At 47.6% G+C, this 22,989-nt stretch overlaps 2 protein-coding genes across 5 annotated transcripts in view; one reads left to right on the top strand and one right to left on the bottom strand.

The window, feature by feature from the left end:
- ANKRD27 (ankyrin repeat domain 27) overlaps positions 1-13,797 on the bottom strand; it is a 57,141-nt gene extending 43,344 nt beyond the window's left edge. For all 4 annotated transcript variants that reach the window (XM_045987710.1, XM_045987706.1, XM_045987709.1 and 1 more), the window contains exons 1-2: positions 13,691-13,797; positions 5,300-5,431 (exon numbers count right to left, since the gene is read on the bottom strand). In XM_045987710.1, coding sequence (XP_045843666.1) covers positions 5,300-5,401 — 102 coding nt within the window. In that variant the 5' untranslated portion in view covers positions 5,402-5,431; positions 13,691-13,797. The remainder of the gene's footprint in view (positions 1-5,299; positions 5,432-13,690) is intronic.
- A 691-nt stretch (positions 13,798-14,488) lies between these two features.
- LOC123931628 (regulator of G protein signaling 9 binding protein) lies at positions 14,489-15,733 on the top strand. The gene has a single exon (XM_045989022.1). The coding sequence runs from the start codon at positions 14,880-14,882 to the stop codon at positions 15,591-15,593; it is 714 nt and encodes a 237-aa protein (XP_045844978.1). The 5' UTR covers positions 14,489-14,879; the 3' UTR covers positions 15,594-15,733.
- Positions 15,734-22,989: the final 7,256 nt, after the last annotated feature.

Consider the following 22,989-nt stretch of genomic DNA (forward strand, 5'->3'; position numbering starts at 1 on the left):
TGGGATTTGCTTCAAAATAATCCAGTGTCCGAGGGTGGAGGACAGGAGAGGGCAGAAACGACCTAGGATGGGCCAGCGAATGGATCACAGCTGAAGCTGGGTGACAGGTGAGCACGGGGCTCATTATGTTACCCTTTCTACTTGGAGTATATGTTTGCAATTGAGCTCAGTCACTAGAGCACACCACTCTCTATCTTGGGATCATAGTTTGGCCCCCAAGTAATCTAGAGATGACTTCTTTTAAAAAAAATCATTCTGGGGTGCCTGGGTGGCTCAGTTGGTTGAGTGGCTGCCTTCAGCTGGGGTTGTGGTCCCAAGGTCCTGGGATCGAGCCCCACATTGGACTTCCTGCTCAGTGGAGAGCCTGCTTCCCCGCTCCCTCTGCCTGCCGCTTTACCTACTTGTGCTCTCTCTCTGTCAAATAAAAGAACTAAAATTTTAAAAAATTTAAAAATCATATTAAAATAATTTAAATTTTACTAAAAGTGAAACTTAAAAAGGGGGGAAAGATAAAAATAAAATAAAGAAAGAAAAGGTGGGCCTTAATATAAGCCTGAATTGGGAAGCAACCTCCTCATGGCCCAGGGAGTACAGGAAGAAGAGCCTGGGGACAGGGGGCTGGTCATAGGAACTCCATGAACCAGAACTTGGGGGTGTTTAACACCCAAACTCAGGAAGGCCCAGAGAAGGTCCCACGCCTGCTTTGTGGATGAAGAAGTCATAACAGACTCCAGTGAGAGATCAGGGACTTCTGAGGTGCTTTGGAGAACCTCACCCCAGTTGTTTAGCTGTCTGCCTCCCTGTCTGCCTCCTTGTCTGCTTCCCTAACTAAAAAGTAAGACTGGCTCCTGCTACACTGTATCCCTGTTACCAATCCCACTGTTTGACATTCAGTAGGTGCCCAATCAATGTTTGTTGAGTGACTAGGGATCCTCCAATATCAAGGACCCCCACCCCCCACTGCCAGTTTTCAGGCAGACAATACCGCCCAGAGCAGTTCTTTGCAAGCAGAGGCCAGCGGCTGGGCGCTCTGGCTGAGAGGGAGGGTGAGGATGCCAGCCCCTGGGGACTGGACTGGAGCTGGGGACTGGAGCAGCTAGGAAGCTGCCCATAGGAGGTGGGGTCAAGTGCAAGTGCCTTCGGGGCTCTCCCAAGACGGTGCTTCAGACTTCTGGAGATGTCAGGGGCACTACGGCCTATGTGGAGGACACAAAATTTAAAGCCTCTGAGTAGACCGTAAGTGGGGGACCTGCTTATTTTAAAGCTTAACAATAAAACTTTTCATTCTAGTCCCTTATAAAGAATTGTTCAGTAACAATAAAGGAAAGACAGTAGAACAGAAGCAATAACCAGCATTCATGACACTACTCCAGGGTCCCCTTCTAACTCCGTAGCATTCGGGTGATTTCTGTCCTGACACCCACTGTTCTTCTGAGTGACCAACAGCCAGCTTCTGCAATTCCCTGAAGTCACGCAGCGTTCTCCACTCATCTGTGCAATCCTGGAAACCTGGCACAGTGCCTGGCTGTTTGTTTGTTGGCTGGATCTATGCCAAACGAATCCTAAGAACTAGAATATGGACCTCAGTGCCCTTAACTGGCCCGTCTAGGTATTGTACTTGGAAGCTCTTTGGAACTTGGAAGACATGCTGACAGGCTCCCAGGATAGCCCTCAAAAGCCTACATACCCCACAATTAAAAGATCACAACAGGGACATCTGGGTGGGGCAGTCGGTTGAGCCTCAGACTCTTGATTTCAGCTGGGGTCATGATCTCAGGGTCAAGCCCTGTGTTGGGCTCCGTACTCAGTGGGGAGTCTGCCTGAGAGTCTCTCTCCCTCTGCCTCTCCCCACCATGCGTGCACTCTCTCTCTCTCAAATAAAATAAATAAATCTTCCCCAAAAATCTAAATTAAGAGGAAAAAATTTAAACTCCCTTTGTAATTTTTGTTTCTCCTGTAAGCAAATGGACCCACCCCTAATCCACCTGGGAATCCTGGAGGACCCTCCCCCTGCCACCTCATAGACAAGAGCCCCAGGGAGGCAGCAGGCTTGTCCAGCCCACACTGAAGAAACCACAGTATATAATTAGCTGGGTGCTAATTAAATAGAACAAGGGTGACTAGTAGAAGCAGTGTGGGGGTGTTACAGGCCTCTGTGGCTGGAATCTGGGGAACACGGGGAGAAGGAGCTTACCCTGTCCAGTCAGAGAGCAGGTGATGGCAGGAGGTGCCTGCCTGAATGCACAGGTATCCCAACCAAAGGAAAGTTCTGGAAGGAAGTCAACCTGGAGAAGCGATGGGCCAGGTGGAGGGAGCAATCAAGCTGCACCCTCGGCTGCCACTCACACTGTCTGTGAGGATAGGGGGCCAGTGAGCTGGGCTTTAGGAAGACGTGTGAAGGGCAGCTGACCCTGGAGGGGAGGGACACATGTTTAAAACTGATGATTTCGGGGCGCCTGGGTGGCTCAGTGGGTTAAAGCCTCTGCCTTCGGCTCAGGTCATGATCCCGGGGTCCTGGGATCGAGCCCCGCATCAGGCTCTCTGCTCAGTGGGGAGCCTGCTTCCTCCTCTCTCTCTGCCTGCCTTTCTGCCTACTTGTGATCTCTGTCTGTCAAATAAATAAATAAAATCTTAAAAAAAAAAAAACTGATGATTTCTCGGTTTTTCAGAGCCCACTAAATGACTCTGGTTCCCAGGGCTGATTCAAAGGCAGCCCAACTCGGCCCGATGGCCAGGACCCAAGGAAAAAAATTCAGCATTCCCCTGCTGAGGAGATAGGGATCCCCTCGGGGTGGCAGAAATGATGTGTACTCTTCCAGAGGTGACTGGAATATTCTTTTTCATTCCACCAACAGACGTGGATGGGGCACTACTATGGATTAGACCAGGAGGAACAGGAGTCCCCATCATGCAGCCAGGAGGGCCAGGAGCTAGCCATCAACGTCTGACTGGGCTGAGTCGGGCAGCAGTAGCCAGCTCCCCACCACGGAGACTTCTGCTGAGACGTCGGCCTCACGGATTCTCCCACCTACTGACATCAGTGTTGCCAAGTGTGGGCCCCCGGCAGCTTCCCATGGACCCTCCAGATCCCAGGAGGGGCCAGAGAAAGACCTAGGACACAACTGGGAACTCGGATGGCACAGTTTAAGAAGACTCTCCTGTTCCTCAGTGTGGCCAAAAGGAAGGTAACCAAGAGGCCAAAGTTCTTATTCAAAATTGCCCTTTTGTTGTGGTGAGCTTGAGCGGGATTCTATTACTTCCTGGAAACACAGTGCTGAGCAAGACAGACAGGTCCCTCACAGTATTCACAGTATGGCATTTTCCTTTTTGTTTTTTTTTTAGACAGAGAAAGAGAGAGCGAGTGCGCATGAGCTAGGGGGTAGGTAGAGAGGGCGAGAAAGAATCCTGGGCAGGCTCCACCCCCAGGATGGAGCCTCACCTGGGGCTCGATCTCATGACCCTTAGATCATGACCTAAGCTAAAAATCAAGAGTCGGACGCTTCACTGACTGAATCACCTAAGCGCCCCCACAGCGTGGCATCCTTAAAGAGCAAGAGAAAGTTACATGTAGTCTGCTCTTTTTCAGACAGCATTTTTGAAAATGTTATAGAACAAAGATGGGGAGGGAGTATTTCCCAAATTTGTTCAGCTCCCCCCTCCCCCCCACATTAACATGACTGCTTTGTACCCTGTATTTCTTCTCTGGGACACGTATCACCACTGTAATTAGTAGGTATTTGCTCGGAGCGTGACCATCTCTCCTAATAGCATTTCAGCTCTATAAAGGTAAAGATGGTGACTACTGTGAAATGAACAGATGATAATGTCTCTGGTGAACTTTGTATGATTTTTATTTTCTTGTTGGAGACAGCTATACTCTCCAACTGTTTTTTTTTAATATTTTATTTATTTGACAGAGAGAAATCACAAGCAGGCAGAGAGGCAGGCAGAGAGAGAGGAGGAAGCAGGCTCCCTGTGGAGCAGAGAACCTGACGTGGGGCTCGATCCCAGGACCCTGAGATCATGACCTGAGCTGAAGGCAGAGGCTTTAACCCACTGAGCCACCCAGGCACCCCTCCAACTGTTTTTTTATACACACACACACACACACACACACACACACACGTGTGTGTGTGTATATATATATATATGTACACATATATATATACACATATATATATACACACATATATATATAAAAACTTTGGTTTTTAGAGGTCATAAAGTTCACTGTGTGTGTGTGTATACATACATATATACACACATACATACATATACACACATACGTATATATATGTATGTGTATGTATGTATACACACACACACACACACACACACACACACACACAGAGTGAACTTTATGACCTCTAAAAACCAAAGTAAAGTAATTCGGGGAAAAACATATGAATCACAAAACCAATCCTAAAAACTGGAAGGAACCTGGAAAAGCAGGCTTGTGGTGGGAGTGGGACAGAGTGGGCAAAGTGAAAGTCGGCTCCCGGTCCCCAGACAAGGCACCTGATAACCCAAAGTGAACCTGAGCTATGCTGACTTCTCCTCTAGTTCAAATCCTTGGCCACGAAGCAGAAACACAGTACGAGAAGAGGACAACACATAAAAAAGAAACACAAAGGCAAGAAAACCCCCCCAAAACAGAAAAGCAGCAGCACAAAGGCAGCAAGTGCTCTGTGTGGCGTGGGGCTGTGTGCACCAGACGGCCACCAACGCCACGAGTAAAGAGTCCGCCACCCTGCAGGCAGCAGATGGCCCCACAGACATACTGTGGTTCCTCACGTGCGCCCCTCAGCCTGCCATCTGGATGTCTCGATTAGATCACCGGTTCTTCCCCTTTGGGAGATGCCTTTCAAAGCTACACACAAATGTGTTCACATGTTCCCTGGTTCTATGCAAGTGAGCACACACCTCACAGACAAGGACCCGTGATGCCCTGAGGGAAATACACTTTCTGTCCCCAAGAAGCTCTCAAGGTCAACGTAGAAAGAGAGAAACAGACGAATACCCCAAGATCAGTGTCCACGGGGGCTGTCAATGGTGTCAACAGAGAGAGGATTATACCCGAGGCTGGTACAGAGCCAAGAGGCTTCCTGGAGGAGGCAGCTCATGGTGGTCCCTCTCTGCCCGTTCTCGTACTGAGCATGGTCTGGCGCTTGTTACACTCAGCAGGTTTGTAACTGACTCCCTGTAAGCTTAAACAAAGTCTACAGCATTTCTGGCCTTATCAACACTGCCTGGTCCACACCTGTTGGAGAAGGACGACCCTCAGGATGGATGCACTTACAATGCCATGGGTTTGGGCCACCTTGTTGCATAAGTCAGGACGCCACTTTTGAAGAGCCAAATAGAAAGGATTTTTCAGGAGATCTTCATCATACAGAGCCATATGGACTTCAGATGGGGCAAAGACAGTCTCCTGGGACAAGGGGAGAAAAAGCAGTAAATAACCACTTTCAGATTAATATAACACAAAAAAGTCCTAATCTGACCGTTTCTAAAAAGCTCCTCTGACATGTACTATTCTGCTCTACAGAAAATATCAAAGATAATCCACCAATTCCAAGATGACTTTTTTACTGGTCAACTGCAAAAATCATGTTCAGAAAGCTTGTTCAGGAACGTCATGACCCCTGCATGGGGCTCCTTGCTCAGCGGGGAGCCTGCTTCTCCCTCTCCATCTGCCCTTCCCCACACTGACGCGCATACTCTCTCTCCAATAAGTAAAATCTAAAAAAAAAAACAAAAACAAACAAAAAAAAACTTGTTAAACTCAAAATCATTGCAAAAAGTAAAAATGGCTATTTTTAGACCAAAATTATATTTTAAAGATATGCATATATTTTAACGAAATATGTCAAGCATACACAGAAATACAGAGGAATAATGCAAACCCACCACCCAGAACTACCCAATCTCAGCATTTTGCCACGTTTGCCTCAGATTTTCTTTTAATAAATAAAGTATATTGGAACAGACTGGAGGGGCATGGGTGGCTCAGTTGGTTAAGTGTCTGACAGTTGGTTTCATCTCAGGTCATGATCTCAGGGTCATGGGATCAAGCTCTGCGATTGGTGTGGAGTCTGTTGGAGATTGCCTCCCTTTCTCCCAGCTCCTCCCCTGCTCATGCTCTCTCTAAAATAAATAAATAAAATCTTAAAAAAAAAAAATAGACTAGAATCCTCCTGTACCCTCTCTGATCTGGTAAATACCATCACATTAAGGATTTGGAATTCAACATATGAATGAGGAGGCACGAAAATTCAGTCCATGGCATAAGCTAATTTTCCCACTGTCCCATTTTCTGAATAGTCTATCCCTTTTGCACTGGCCAATAATGCTCTTTGCTATACTCCCAAGTTTCCATATATGTGTGGCCTGTTTCTGAACTCTCCTCTATTTCAATAGTCTAGTCTTGTGCCATCCAACGAATATATGAGAAATGTAATTTCATATATACCATGCATAATCACATATGTAATTTAAAATTTTCTAGTAGCCACATGAAAAAGCAAACAGGCGAAATTAATTTTAACAGGATATTTATCCTAATATATCCAAAATATTATATTGTTAACATGTGATCTATATTTTAAAATTATTAATGACATATTTTACATTCTTTGTTTTTTAAGATTTTATTTATTTATTTGACAGAGAGAGAGATCACAAGTAGGCAGAGAGGCAGGCGGGGGGAGGGGGGGGAGGCAGGCTCCCCTGAGCAGAGATCCTGATGTGGGGCTCAATCCCAGGACCCTGAGATCACGACCTCAGCCGAAGGTAGAGGTTTAACACACTAAGCCACCCAGGTGCCCCCATATTTTACATTCTTTTTTACTCCTACTAAATCTTCAAAATTTGGTGTGTACTTTACATTCATTTTCCAATTCATACTAGCCACACTCAAGGGCTTACAAGCCACATATGGCTAGTGGCTATTATACTGGACAGAGCAGAGCTAGACCACATTAGTTTACATGACTACAGCTTCAAAACAAGCTTTGGTATCTCATAGAGAAAGGCATCCCTCCTTGTTCTTCAAAATTGTCTGGTTATTCCTAATTTTTTGCAATATCACATAAATTAAAGTCAGTTCCTCAATTCCATGAAAAATCCTGTTGGGATTTTTATTTAGAAATGCACTAAATTGGGGCATGTAGGAGGCTCAGTCATTAAGCGTCTACCTTCAGCTCAGGTCATGATCCCAGGATCCTGGGATCAAGTCCCACCTCAGGCTCCCGGCTCAGCGGGGAGTCTGCTTCTCCTTCTCCCTCTGCCCCTGCTTCTATTCCCTCTCTCACGGTCTCTCTCTCTCTGTCAAATAAATAAATAAAGTCTTTTTTAAAAATGCACTAAATTTATGGACTCGAGAGTCAACATCTATAATAATGAATCTCATCATCCATGGACATGGTATGACTTTCCACATATGTCTTCTTCAACGTCCTCTAGTTAAATCAAACAGATTATACATAACTTTTATTAAACATTATTTGTGTATTCTGTATAGATTCTCTCCTGTTGTGAATGGGGCTTTCACTGCCCCAGTCTGCTCCATTTACCAACCATGAGTAGTGTAGTTTCACCAAGCTATCAGAGCTATCAGAGACAAATATGAAAAATGGGCCCAGAAAAAGCATCTGAGCCTCCATCTCAAGGGGTGAAATGCAGTATACAAACACCTGTCTTGCAGGACTCCCATTTACATGCTGCCTTCAGTATTTTTGCCATACTGCATACCGACAGACCACCACTTACTGCTGGCCCACATGGGGTCTTGAAGAGAATTAGAAAAAGGCACCCGTCTTCCCAGTGGGTACAACAGCCCTGTGTCAGGGCACACGGCTTGGTAAGTAGCCTGTAGCTCACAGGCTATCAGCCCCAGTTTGCCAGTATCTCTCTCTCCTGGGCACAGCACCTATGCTATAACCTCCAATAACTGCACACAATGGCTCTACTGTTAAGTGTTTGACATAGTCCTTTAAACACCTACTCTTTTAAAATTTATTTTTAGAAGAACCCTTATTACAACTTTAAATATGAAAACAGTATACTCCAGGGTGCCTGGATGGCTCAGATGGTTGAGCGTCAGACTCTTGATTTGGGCTCAGGTCATCATCTTGGGGCTGTGTGAGCAAGCCCTGTGTCAGACTCCCTGCTCAGAGGGGAGTCTGCTTCTCCCGCCTCATCCTCCACTTGTGCTCTTTCTCTCACTCTCTCAAATAAATAAAAACAAAATCTTTTTTTAAAAATTACAGAAACAGGGGCACCTGGGTGGCTCAGTGGGTTAAGCCGCTGCCTTCAGCTCAGGTCATGATCTCAGGGTCCTGGGATTGAGCCCCGCATCGGGCTCTCTGCTCAGCAGGGAGCCTGCTTCCCCCTCTCTCTCCGCCTGCCTCTCTGCCTACCTGTGATCTCTGTCAAATAAATAAATAAAATCTTTTTAAAAAATTACAGAAACAACTGACATTATGTAAAACTCTGCTAGATACTACTGACAGCCAAACGTTCTGAGATTGAGCCTGAGACCTCTTCTTATAAAAGAGAAAATTCGATGGGGCACCTCAGTGCTACAGTCAGTTAAGCGTCCGCCTCTTGGCTTCAGCTCAGGTCCTGACCTCAGGCTCAGGTCATGATCTCAGTGTCGTGAGATCTGCAGTCTGTTTGAGTTTCTTTCTTCCTCTTCCCCTGCTCCTTCCTCCCACTCCTGCGTGCTGGCTTGCGTGCACATGCTCATGCTCTCTCTCTCTCTCAAATAAATAAATAAAAATTTTTCAAAGAGAAAATTAGCTACTACTAAAGAGCATCAAGTAAACTTATCATTGATACAATCAGATAAATGAAATTTGAATAAAAAACTGAATTACTTTCTTATTATGTAACAATATTCCAACATGCCTTCTTGGGAAAATGCCAGGACAACACATATAAGTACATTATGAATTCTGTTATGGCTAATGATAAAAACAGCCACTATTCGAGAGCATCTTTGGTTCGGGTACCGTGATAACTTCTATTCACCCTCATCCCACCTTAATGTTCATGATAACTGCAGGCAACCAACTACAACCAGTGCTCACGGTCACTAGAGATATCATGAGCCTCATATTTTGCAGATGAAGAAACTGAGGCTCAGCTGGCCCACTTGAAGTTGTTACACAGATGTGAGAATTTATTCTAACATCTGCCTCTCTAACCACTACACCTGCTGTGTAAAATAACTATGCCTGGATTAAGGGTTATTTCATAAGCCACAGATGCCCAGATTCCATATTTCATTTCCCCCAAAGGAAAAGTCACCATGACAGATAGCCCCATGGGCCCTACATTGAATTCCCTGGGTCTGGTCCAGGCAGAACTGTCTCTGCCGCAGGCCCTCCTGGGGACTTGCCTGAAGGAGGCCCCTGAGCTCCCTGAAAATCCTCTTAGGGGAAGAGCCTAGCATCAAAAAGGCTACATATAGTCTCTCCCTGGACCCCAGAGACAGCTCTGCAACAACTCAGGTATTTGACTTGTTGAATTCAATTATTACTAGAGCCCAAATAATCCTTCTATGAGGCCCTAACCAGAACAAGTGGATAATGTGATTTTGCTGGGACATAGTCCCAAGAAAACAAAATTGTTTCTGATTTCTGACACAATTGGTTCTATATGACAGACTGCAAAACTAAAGACACCTTGGACAGAGATCACAGGAGAGACAGGAGGCCATACAGTCAGAATGAAGCTGGGAAGGGACCCTCCTTCTGCTCCTCAGACAAGATGCCAGCAGAGCTCCAACAACTCTAACCCCAAGACGGAGGTGACAAGGACAGGTTCTGATACAGGAAGTAACAACCTAGCTGGGAGGCAAGGAATGTGCATCCATAGAGTAAAACCAACCCAGAGCAGTGCTGGCACAGGTGAGGACTGGGGAAGGGAGCAGCAGGGAAGGAAGGTAAGATGGGGAGCAGAGAAGGCAGGAACAAAAAACCCAAGAATAAAAAAAAAATTTTAAATTGATGAGATGAATCCAGGGGAGTAACAGGAATGCAAATAGTCTGGTCAGAGAGGGACAGCAGGGTGAGGGGAGGCCCCTGAATGCCACATCAAAACATTAAGTTCAAATGCATGAAACACACAAGACTTGAAGCAAGCATTGCTTGTGAATGGGATAGAGCCCGCTGGGTTTCAGCCCCAAGTCATCTGGTTTCTCTTGGACTTCATTCCTCCCGGTTGCCAATGACTGAACCCTCCATCCAGGAGTAAGGATTCAAAGAGCGCTGTCCAATGCTCTTCTTAATCTTTTTGTTCCAGTGGTTAAAACATATAAGAATCCAATACAATCGGGTGCTCAGTGCCAGAATGAAATTCTTATATGGGGGTAAATACTTAACACAGGTTAACGCCCTCACAAGTTTTACTTGTAAGAATTCGTTTTATATTTTAAAATAACATGCAGAGTAAACTGACTGTTCCTTATTAAACGGGAAAGAGGGGTGAATCCTCTTATAAAAATCCTTAAAAAAAAAATTCCACCCCTGCCTAAGCTCAAATGATAGGATGATTTACAGCAAATCCAGCAATATTAATCTGAGATACCAAATACCCCGAACATGAGTTATCTGAGCTTAACTCCTACGAACAGGAGAGCCAGGCAAGGTCTCAAACTAGTACCGGACATTTCAAGAGGGTGGTGTGCACATTTGTGGTTTTGTGGTCTACAACCGTCCCACCAGCCCAGATGAGGCTGGGTGGTCAGGTGTCCCCATCTGGTGACAGCGTGCAGCCTGGCTCAGCAGCATCCAGCACAGGAACGTCTGTGCCTTCTAGAGATAAACTCCCAGCTGAAATCTCACTGCTGTGGCTGCTTCCACCCTTTGGTGAGGGCGCTCACCAAAGACCCACACGAGACCTACTGTTGCATCCAAAAAGATGCAAACTGCATCCGAAAGATGAGCATTATTCTCCAAAGAGTTTAATTTGTGATGCAAAAGGAAAAGGCATTATCTATGTTTCATAGCAAATGGAAGCAACTGGATGATGTAATATATGATATTATAGTCATTTATGTTCTTCTGGCCTGTACTGTCTATGGATCCTATCCATATTTTTCTCAAAAGCTTTTCTTCAAAGCGTCCAGTCTGTGCCTGGCCACGTGGCTCACTGTAGGCATGCTGTTTAACTGTTCGTCCACTGAACAACATGATAGTGGGGTGTCAGGAAGCTCAAGCTCCCAGAGAGGCGTCATCTCTCAGAGAAGCTGGAAATCCAGGGGAGGGTGAAGGGCCGGCCCTAAGCAGCCATGCTGGCACGGGCAAAAAGCCAGAAACAAATGATACTCAGAGCTGGCTAAACACAGTGACAGCTGGAATGTGGAGAGTCACACAGGGAGGGAAGGCCTCAGAGCTGGAAGAGGGGTGTGACCACTAAGGGAGCAGGAAGAGTTTGGAGGAGCACAACCACCCCTGGATTTGGGTCTGAATCCTTTCTAGCTCTATCTTCACGTGGTCACATTCCTCTGCTCCTCTAGGAAAGAATCATGTTACCCAACCGGACACCAACCTAATCCTGGCAATTCATAAACAAAGGGAGGGCCCCACAGAAACACTAACAGTGCATAGACGTGTGAATAACAAAGACCCAGCAGTTGCCCTCATGAGACCAACACAGTCCAAGAGCCACAAGGAGACACAACCAAGACCTTGACCCCAGGCCCTATGCAGACAGCACGCTGGCTCTCCCAGTGAAGCTGCCTAGCAGGGTGATTCCTGGTGGCAAGCCAGAAGAGAGCTCACCCACGGGATCTGCTCAACATCAGAAGCTCAGCTGCTCTCCTGCCACGGAGGCTAGACACAAGTATCTGTCCCTGCTCCCATCCTGCGCTTCTCCTTCAGAGGCCCCTGTCCTCCTGATCTTACAGGGACTGGTCCATAGGAAAGACGACAAAGTGATCTTTCCAACACTAAGGTCTACTGTGGGGCAGCAGTCCCCCTTATGCTCAGTTTTGCTTTACAGTTTCATTTCTCTATGGTCAACTGGGGTCCGGAACAGATGGTCCTCCTTCTGACACAGAGTCTGGAAGTCAATAGCAGCTAACATTATATGACAATACCTATATCGGTCCTCCCTTCATCTCATCACCGAGGCACTGAATCATCTCACATCATCACAAGAAAGGTGAGTACAGCACAGTAAGATATTTTGAGAGAGAGAGACCACATTTATTTAACTTTTATCACACTGTATTGTTAATAATGGTTCTATTTTGTTATTTTTGTTCATCTCTTATTCCACCTACTTCAGATATTAAACATCACAGGTACGCAGCTATAGGGGGTAAAAAAACGGAGTATAGGGTTTGGTACTACCTGAGGACTCCAGCATCCCCTGGGGGTCTTGGAACACATTCCCCATGGACTAAAGGGTGGGTTACTATATTCTTCCAGGACTTCCCCTCCACTCCTACTAGATGAATTCTCAGTTTCTCATCCTGGCATTAAGGGACTCTCACTCTGACCTTACACTCATCTGTGTAGCTTCATATCCCTCCGCTGTCCTTAAAGCTCCCCAAAGCAATGGGTTCTCCCTCCTATCCATTTTGTCTTGAAAACTACTCTTTCCCTGTTAAGGCCCCCATCTGGTCAGTGGGTGGCAAAGACCCTCCTCCACGGAGAATGGCCCCAAATCTATAGATTAAAGGACAGAGCACAAAGTGAGATGCAGCCCTGGGGCCCAGAGCTCTGGATCTTCTGAACCACCTCAATACCATGCCGGGGAAGGTGAACTCAAACCCTAATATCCCACTAAGACCCCCTGCTCTTCTCTGGGGCTGGAGGGAGAGTGAGCTAATAAAAATAAGAGCCTCTGCCCATGAACCCCATAAACCTGGAAACCCCCAGCTCGCATGCAAACTAGTAGACCCTCCAATCTCACCAGCCCCTCCTTCCCTGAATGTCCTAAATCCTCAGTGAAGACGCGTCATTTGCTCCGTGGCCCAGCACCGGCTGCTAGTGCCCAGTCCCTAACATCTCCAGGGTCCATGCCTAGCTCGCCCGCCTTGGGCAGTCTATGTTCAACGAAAAGAACTGAACAGACCCAGAGTCTGAAATATCTCTTGGTGCTTAAGTTTTCCTGGAGTAATTTTTACCCAGTAGGATGAAGAGACCGGCCCCTCAAGAGGCTGGCAGGCAGGGATTCCCTCCTCCCTCCCCTGCGCCTTCACCACCCCCAGGGACCACATGGACTGAGGTTCCGGACCCCCACCCTCATCCTCCCCCTCCAGCGGCCCGCCAGGCTGTCCGCAAACCACCGAGGCCACTCAGCTCTTGAACGACTGCCCCGCCCGCTGCCCCCAAGTCCGAGCTCCCAAGACCCCGCATCCGCTGGCCCGTCCTGTAGTCTCAAGGGTCAGAGGGCACATTCTTTGCCACCCCGCACTCCAGGGGCAGAGAGAGCCCGGAGGCCGAAGGGACCCGCAAAGCGCGGGCGGGGTGATCCAGCCAGCGAGGAGCTAGGGTCTAAGGGTGCCGCCCAGGGGCAGCCAGCGCAGCCTGGGGGCGCCGCGGGGCGCTGACCGTGGAGAGGAAAGAGCCCCTCCCCCTTCCAGCTCCCGGGCCCCGCCCGGCCTCTAGGCCCCGAGGCGCAGCCGTCCCGAGACAAGGGAGGCGCGGGATGAGACAGGAGGAAGGACACTTACTTAAAAGGCTACATAATTTCACTCCCTGTCCTCTTCGGAGCCGCGGCGACGTCTCCCGTGCCCCGGACTCGGACCTCGGTGCCCACCACCCCAGCACAGCGGTTCTGCTCCACCGCCCACCTCTTTACTCCGCCGTTGGGCGGAGCCGCACCCGGTCAGCCCAATGAGCGGCCATCCTTATCCAGAGTGACGTGTGTGCAGAGCAATCATTGAGTCCGCCCAGCCGGGGTGGGGTTCAGGCGGCGCACAGCGCTTCCTACTCAGCCCTGAGTCGCCGACTGCGCGTGCCCGGAACGGGAGGGGGCGGGGCCGAAGGTGATCTGACACTAGAGGTGGGGTCCAAGCTTGGTCCCCGGAAAGTAGGTTGGATCCCGATGGCGAGATCCGGGAGTCGTCCCGCCCTGCGAACTGCCCTTTACTGCTAGCTTTGGAGGACGGAGGTGCCCAGTCCTACGAGGCACACCACTCCGTCACTGGCAGGGTCTGGGAGTTAGGGTCCCTGAGTTCGAATTCCCTCACTTGCATGGACGTCGCCTGACCTAGGTCCCCCCCCTTTTATTTTTAACCTGGGCCTCAATTGCCCAGTCTTTACGATATCGGAGTGTTGGAACTGCCGAGCCCTAGTATTCCTTAACTGTAACGGGGAGAGGAGGAGGGGGAGATGGGGGAACCTACACGTGACCTACCCGCGCGGGGCCCCGCCCATCCACGGTCTAAGGGATGGAAGCGCCCTCGGAGGACGGGAGGGGGTGGGCGGATCCTAAGAATCCCGACCCCGCAGCCCTTGGCAGAGGCTAAGGCGGAGCGCACCGCTCGGCGGCCGGCTAGCCCTGACGACGGCACCGGAGAAGGATGGGGACCGCAATCCGGGCTTCGCAGAGAGCCTCCTTGGAGGCGAGGGTGGTGCAGAGACTAGGCGTGTGACTCCGAGCAAATCGGGGGAGGATGGATGAGGGGATGCGAGATAGCTAACTGGGCTGTCTCTCTGCGTCCGGTCCGCAGAGGCGCACGTCGCGGGTCTCCAGAGGCTTCGTCAACAACATCGGCAACGCCCAGCCAGTCTCGGGCCATGAGGAGCGCGCGGGCCGCTCGGCCGGGAGCCGCCGTCGGGGCTGGCAGCGTCCCGCTGCGCTGAGGGCGTGGAACGGAGAGGGGCGCGGGCGGCCGGGCTGCGCCAGAGCGCACAGCCATGGCGAGGGAGGAGTGCAAGGCACTGCTGGACGCTCTCAACAAGGCAACCGCATGCTACCACCACCTGGTGCTGACCGTCGGCGGCTCGGCGGACTCGCAGAACCTGCGGGAGGAGCTACAGAAGACGCGCCAGAAGGCACAGGAGCTGGCGGTGGCCACCCGCGCCCAGCTGACGGCCGCGCTGCGCGACCGGGGCCTGGGCGCCGAGGAGCGCGCCGAGTTCGAGCGCCTCTGGGTGGCCTTCTCCGGCTGCCTGGACCTGCTGGAAGCCGACATGCGGCGCGCACTGGCCCTGGGCACCGCGTTTCCGCTGCACGCGCCGCGGCGGCCGCTGGTGCGCACAGGCGTGGCGGGCAACTCCGCGGGCGTAGCAGCGCGCGCCCTGAGCGTCCGCAGCTTGCGGCACGAGGCGGAGGGAAACTTCGACGTGGACGACCTGCGCGAGCTGGAGCGCGAGATCCTTCAGGTGAGCGAGATGATCCAAGAAATGGAGATGAAGGTCAACGTGCCCCGCTGGACGGTGCAGGCCCGGCAAATGGCGGGCGCCGAGCTCCTGTCCAGCGCCAGCGTACGCGTCTCCTCGGTGGGCGCCGTGTCCGTCCAGGAGCGCACGGGGCCCTGCGACCCGAACAAGGCACTGGCCGCCACCGTTTTCAGCGCCGTGCTGCTGGCGGCTGTGGCCCTGGCAGTCTGCGTGGCGAAGCTGAGCTGACCGACATACGACTTTTTACTGCCACTACCGCTCCCTCCCGGGACACATCCCTCGGGAACGACAGCGATCGCCTGGACTGGGGATGGGAGTGGGATTTGGCACGTTTAAGGGAAGGGGTTCGAAAACCCCGTGTGTGTGTGTGTGTGTGTGTGTGTGTGTGTGTGTGTGTGTGTGTGCGCGCGCGCGCGCGCGCACATGCACGTTTCAAGCACACATCTGCTTAGGCAGAACATGGTTTCCTCTTGCTGGCCCGGGAGGAGTTAATTTTGCGCGGGCATCCAGGGCATTACTGCTAATGTATGCAGCAGCTTTATCCCCTATTAATAGAAAACCGTCCCACGGTGACCCCAGATTCCTCCGAGTTAATGGGTGACCACGTGTGCTGCTGGGGCGTGTTTACATGGAGTCTGAGTTTGGTGCTCCCACCCCTACCAGCGATTCCCACTCTCTGCGTGGGGCAGTTTGAAAGGGGGGTGAGGTGAAATGACGTCGGGCGGGGGGAGTTGTTTTGCTGTGTGGGTGGTGATTTGGTTTCCTGGACAAAACTAGGAAGATGTAAGCAGGTTATATTACCTTAATCCTTTGGGGCCTAAGCTTAGGATAGCATGCAAAGCGAAGTCCATGCAAAGTGCTTTCTCTATGGCACACCGTTGAGCTTCTTGGCAGAGTTCATCAGCTACCAAAAGCAGCTAGAAGACGTTTGGATTTGGGGTTTGGTGATCTTCCCCACAAGTGCTGACCCTATTTAGAAAACCAAACGTGGAAACCGCCCCCACTTGCCTATTGCAAGGGGCTCTTCGGGTCAGCCTAGAAGGCACACAAGCTTTGGGAAGGACATATGGTATTCAAACAGGCACTTTCTCCTTTGCAGGGGCTTATGTTTGTTCCAGAACTAGACCAGAGTTTTAGATCCTCCTTGGGGGAGGGCTGCAGAATCCTCTTTGGAGCTGTTAATCCTGTCTATCCCTTGGAATTTGCCTGCTGGCCAGTAGGAGAGCTGGCTTTGGAGGAAGCCACACAGCTCCCTGACCCTCACACTGACCCCTGAGAGGGTAAACCTCACTGCTGCATGCCATGGGACCGGATTAGCCCTGGAACTGGGTTAGAAGGCAACAGCTTCCACTTGAAAATTTCAGCGGCGTTTTAGAAACAAGAGGAAGAAAAACCATATAACCATATGTTGCCCTATCAAAGCCGGTTTGGCCACGAAGTCATACGTGCCAATGAGTCAAACACAGTGGTCTTTACTTACACCCTTAAGTTAGTAAATACACATCTATTATGAAAATAGACCTTCTTGAAGGCAGGAGGTCACAGCATAAACTAGTGGAACCACGGTGTACATGACAGAGGTTGGGTGACTCCTACTTCTGTTGCTCAGTGAGTAAAGAAGGTGGAAACCCCTGGGTCCCAGGCTGAGCAGTGCCACCACCGGCCACCTGTTTTGCAAAAAGAACATAGCTGAGGAACTAATGCTGAGAAAACACATTTACCTGTCAAAAAGGTAATTTGGGGGTGCCTAGGTGGCTCAGATGGTTGGGTGCCTGCCTTCGGCTCAGGTTATGATCCCAGGTTCCTGGGATCAAGTCCCCCATCGGGCCAGCTCCCTGCTCAGTAGGGAGCCTGCTTCTCCCCCCCTCTCTCTCTCATGAATAAATAAAATCTCAAAAAAAAAAAGGGGGGGTAATTTGGAATAAAACCCAGAGACATTGGCTGAAAACGACAAGGTTTTGGGGTTTTTTTGTTGTTGTTGTTTTGGTTTTTGTTTTTTTTTTTTTTTCATTTTTACCCTAAAAGTAGGAAAGAGGACCAGAAGGAAGGAAATGACAGTTTCACAAAGGGAGCTTGGAGGGCAAATAGGAGGGGTACAGCCATGGTGCCCAGTCCTGAGGTCTACCCTTCTAGCCCAGCTCACTTCCCCTCCTCAGCACACAGATTACAGTACCTCAGGATGAAAATATGGGATCTCCGTGTGTGTCTGTGATAATGGTTTTAAAACACCCACAAGGGCTTAAGCTGATTAAAAGTTTTATGACCTTAACTAATAAAAGAAACACCTTCTGCCTCATCTGAATAGGGACCACTTCAAATTCTTTTGCACCTGCCTGCTCAGGGTAACTTCAGAGATGACACAAAATTTTTCTAACTCCCCTCATCCCCTCATTCCCCTCCCATACACAAAGCAACACAGAATCTCCATTGCCTTCCCCAAATCTCAGTTCCCCCAGAAGAGAGGAGGCTGAGCATTTTGTGACCCAATGTTGGAAACTATCCTTTAACACCACGCCCTAATTATATTCTCTTGTTTCTAATACAGTGACTCTTCCGTTCTTATCAAGTTGTTTTGGTTCATAACGACAACAAAAAATCGTTCAGCAGAATCTACTGAAAAAAGCCCATGAGATGTTGTATAATCCACAGAGAGCAGTTGGGACAAATGTCTTTGTTGTCACCCTTTCCACCCACTTGGCAGACCCTTGGGTGTTTAATTGTATGTGCAATCAGATGTGTACCTAATTCCGAGTCCTCTGGTCACTGAAATTAAGGGTAAAATGTTGCACGTGCACACAGGGGCACCTGGGTGGCTCAGTGGGTTAAACGTCTGCCTTCAGCTCAGGTCGTGATCCTGGAGTCCTGGGCTTGAGCCCCACATCGGGGAGGCTCAAGGGGGAGCCTGCTTTCCCCTCTCTCTCTCTCTCTCTCTCTCTCTCTCTCTGCCTGCTGCTCTGCCTACTTGTGATCTCTCTCTCTCAGTCAAATAAATAAATAAAATATATTTTTTTAAATGTTGCACCCACACACAAAAAAAGCTGATTATAATGAACATATTTATCCTGTGGACCTGTTAACCTAAACAACTCTGTGTTTGAAAGTTTTAAGCATTAGGACTATGTGGTATTATTCGGAGTTCTAACATTGCCTACTAGAACTTTCGCTATGTGATGCAAGAAAAATCAGCTTCTGCTTGAGCAATAGGCTGTTGTCACTGTATCTGTCTGCTCTCATTCCTCTGTATATAATTCAAGACATTGCTTTCTGGTAGAAGCCTGATTCCATTTAGGTGTTTGATATCAAAGTCATTAATTTTCTAAAAACATTCGGTATGATTTTATACCATGATACAAGTACAAGGAAATTTTTCAAGATACCTAACATTGGATATATATGATGAGGTCAGAGTTAGAGTCTATGCCCCCCCCAAAAAATCTAGTTTCCCATATTAAAGATACAAGTTAAATGTTAGATCTTTATATCTGAAATTAAATGCTATGATAAATACCTGTAAAGAGAAAATATCCCTAACTTCCCTTTTGGGAAAACAATACTATTTTATCTGATTTGGAGAAGACAAGCAATTGGAACGTCAAGGGACTTACAGAAACTTTGAACTATTGCTAGTAATGGAAAAAAAAAATGAAACACTAATGCTTGTAGGAGAGAAAAAAAATGCCTGCAAATTCATTTTTTGTGTGCTCGAAGAACTTAATGCTTTTAAAAGCTGCAAGAGAAAGATTTTTGATACGGAAAATTAGAGCATAACCTGCACAGTTTACTTAAGGTTTACAGTAAGCTACATAAGAGATGTGTGATGTCAAATGACAAGTAGTTTTGGTTAAAGAGTGTTTTGGTTTGCGTGAGGATCCTGGTGATGCTGCATGGTCTGTTTATACCTTCACACTGGTAAAATTTTAGCCACTCAGTTGCATTTCAGAGATAGCTCTACCTTCTGTAATGAATGCTTGCTTGTTAAGGGTGTGAGCCCTGCGTTGAGAGCCTGTGTGTTAGCCTGAGAAGTAAAGAATGTAAGACTCGCCTCTGTCTTCCTTTGGGGAGTGCCTCCTCCCTCAAGGCCAGATCAGCTGTGATGGACAGGGGCTCTGCCTCTCTCTCCAAGTACCTCAGAGAAGTTGTTGACCTTCCTGTGCCTGGGTTCCCTCCGTGGTGAAATACGGAGAGAGCCCTGACCAATGGACTCAAAGATCCCTTCCAGAGTTTAAAACATTTATTTTATTTTTTTAAAAGACTTTTTTTATTTATTTGACAGACAGAGATCACAAGTAGGCAGAGAAGCAGGAAGAGAGAGAGGAGGAAGCAGGTTCCCTGCCGAGCAGAGAGCCCGATGTGGGGCTCGATCCCAGGACCCTGGGACCATGACCTGAGAGGCTTTAGCCCACTGAGCCACCCAGGCGCCCCAGAGTTTAAAACATTTAGTAGAATGCAGTTAAACAAGAAAGGATTATTCTGTTTCTATGGGGTTTTTTGGTGGCTATTGTTGGTTTGGATACATATCAAAATGAAATGTTACAGTTTGATGGTTATTATCTAAGATTCCATATAAATTTAAAAAATCAGAATGAACTGAGCTTACTGTGACATTAGTCCATATCAGAATTAGTGGATGGACTTAAAAGCAATTTGTATAAATGCTACTTATTTATAGTACTTAAATTAGATTAGGAATTTAAATTCAGACTATAAGTCTGAGTCCAAGAAGCCTACTATTGATTAAACAGTTGGTTTTACCCGGCAATCAGGCTACCTAAACTAATTCTGGGAAATTATAGATGTGAAACTCTCATTTATCGTGAAGGCTGGGAAAATTCTATTCTGTGAGTAACCTGGAGCCCTCAGAACCATGACCACATTGGCTGCCTGCTATCAGGAATCATGAACACAGCGTGGGTGGTTTCATACGTAGCATCGGATCCAAAGTGGAATTAAAGGTTTCATGTCAACTGTTCATCTACCTGAAATTGTTTATTAAATAAAAAAATCAAAAGTAACATGCAGCACTTATAACTTAGTTGGAAAAGACATCCTCAAATAATTCAGCCATTGACTCTTGTGATTTAAAAATATATATATTCTTAATCTTCTTTATGCCCATTTGAAGTGAAGTAAAGGTCCTGATCAACATTGTTACCCTTCATAGATTTCATTACATAAAGAGATATTCAGAAATTCTCCAGGATTATAAATCCCCAAGTGCTTCTGTACAGTATGATTATACTTGTCATGTAATGCAGGATGGAATTGGGAAGGACAGTAGGTCTCCACATGAGTGATCTCTGGCTGTGGTCAACACAGATCAAAGTCACATTCAAATAGTATTCCTTTGGTTCTTAAAAACTGACTGAAGGTGCAGAAACTGACCACATGCTGCAGCCCTGTGTCCCCAGGGACAAGATGGAGTTCTCAAAAAGCATTCCTTTCTTTTTTTTTTTTTTTAATATTTTATTTATTTGACAAAGAGAAATCACAACTAGGCAGAGAGGCAGGCAGAGAGAGAGGAGGAAGCAGGCTCCCCGCAGAGCAGAGAGCCCGACGCGGGGCTCGATCCCAGGACTCTGGGATCATGACCTGAGCCGAAGGCAGAGGCTTCAACCCACTGAGCCACCCAGGCGCCCCTAGCATTCCTTTCATTTACTTATTTTCATCACATTCTTACGGAGGAGTCTGGGTGTTTTCATTGCAGTACTATGAGATCTTGGGCACCCTTGTCTGTTGGTGTTTATAACCTTAGGCTACTATGACAAAGGTAAACAAGCCAAATGACAGCTCCCATTGGCAAAATGATTTTGAAGAGTCCTTTTAATATGCTGTTGCCAGAAAGCAAAGTTGAATGTCCCCTGCCTGTATGGATTGTTAGGCATATAGAGATCTACAAGGAAATATACAGAAATGAAAATATTTGTGAAGGTGGGAGAATTATGGATTTTTTTCAATATTCAATGTTATATTGTTTTTACAATATAACAAAATTCTAAATGCTTTTATCATCCAGAAAATATTAGTGTTATTAAAATATAAATTTGAACAGTTAGGGTCCCAAAGCATAATGAGAAACAATTTCAGAACCTTCTCCCCTAAAAGCAAAGCAAAACAGTTTTGGAATAATCCTACCCCAGAGAATCAGAAGTTTTGAAATTTAGTATCAAGACACTGTAGCCTTGAGGTTAAGATCACTAAGTATGGAATAAGGTACACGGGAGTTCAGATCCGATCTCACTGAAGACCTTCAATGTTTCTGACCTCAATGTCTTTATCTATGCAATGGTGTGAAGGTATACTTCATAAGGATATCGAAATGAGACTTTTTCCAGGCACAGGGCTCAATAACTGTTGGCTGCCACAGTTGTTATTTATCAAGCTACTTTAGAAGTCCCAACATCGGATAATTGGGGAAAAGAAACCATATGAAACCATTTACCCCATTAACTTAGGTAAAATCTGCCAAAAACCAATTTGAAGGTCAAAATTAGATACACTTGTCAAAATGACAGAAGGTAATACTGTTAGGTCCCCCAATAATGGGTCCGTGATTAAAGGAGCGAGACTGATACAAAGGGAAGGCCAAGCAAAGCTTTATTTCACGCCAAGCATCGAGAATCAAACTGACTGGCCTGGGTGGTCTCTTACAAAGAGGCGACCCCTCCCTGCCTTACAGAATAACTTTTACAGAGCAAAGGCCATGTGGTTGGGCCTGGCCACACACAGGTGACCAATGAGATTGTAACACACAGAGAAAGCTGCACAGTCATGCTAGGTCACACATGGGTGGCCAATTGAATTACAATTCACCCCATAGTAGCTGTTTGAACTAGCCTATCACCTTGATCAGAATTGGCTCCCAAAAGGCGGGACCCACATTCCTTGGTAGCTAGCGAGACAGTATGTGCACCCCACTGACTGGATGTCTCCACCTGGCCGGACCAGCTTTCTTACCTGAGACTGGTTTCCCGGTCATGCTTTTAAGTAAGTTCCCTGGGAGGGGGAGGGAGAAGCAGGGACAGTTTAAGTTTTACTGCATAAACAACAAAATCACTGTTTAACTGGATGAATCGCTCTGGCTAAATAGGCCCTTATGATATAAAGGATCAAGTACAGATGGCTTATCTGGAAGTTGCAATCTATGCATTTTTTAAAAAATGTTTTATTTATTTGACAGAGAGAAATCACAACTAGGTAGAGAGGCAGGGAGAGAGAGAGGAGGAAGCAGGACTCCCCGCGGAACAGAGAGCCCGATGCAGGGCTTGATCCCAGGACCCTAGGATCATGACCCAAGCGGAAGGCAGAGGCTTTAACCCACTGAGCCACCCAGGCACCTCATCAATCTATGCATTTTTAAGGTCAAATCCGTTCAGGTTTAAGTTCAATACAGTAATTTTTGCCTTTCTCAGGTGAGTGGTTTTGAGTTTTGACAAAGGGATATAATCATGTAACCACACTGCAAACAAGACATTTTCAACCGCCCCCCACCCCCAACCTCTGGCCATGTGCTTTCCTAGTCAATCCTTTCTTTCTGTCCCAGGCTCTGGCAACCACTGACCTCATTTCTGTCCCTACAGTTTTGCCATTTCCAAAATGTCTCATAAATGGAATCCATACATATTTG

Source organism: Meles meles, chromosome 19 (genome assembly GCF_922984935.1).
Source record: "Meles meles chromosome 19, mMelMel3.1 paternal haplotype, whole genome shotgun sequence".
NCBI classification, from domain to species: Eukaryota; Metazoa; Chordata; class Mammalia; order Carnivora; family Mustelidae; genus Meles; species Meles meles.

What these genes read in the sequence shown, in the direction of transcription:
- LOC123931628 (XM_045989022.1), top strand. Translation starts at nt 14,880, where the DNA reads ATGGCGAGGGAGGAGTGCAAGGCACTGCTGGACGCTCTCAACAAGGCA.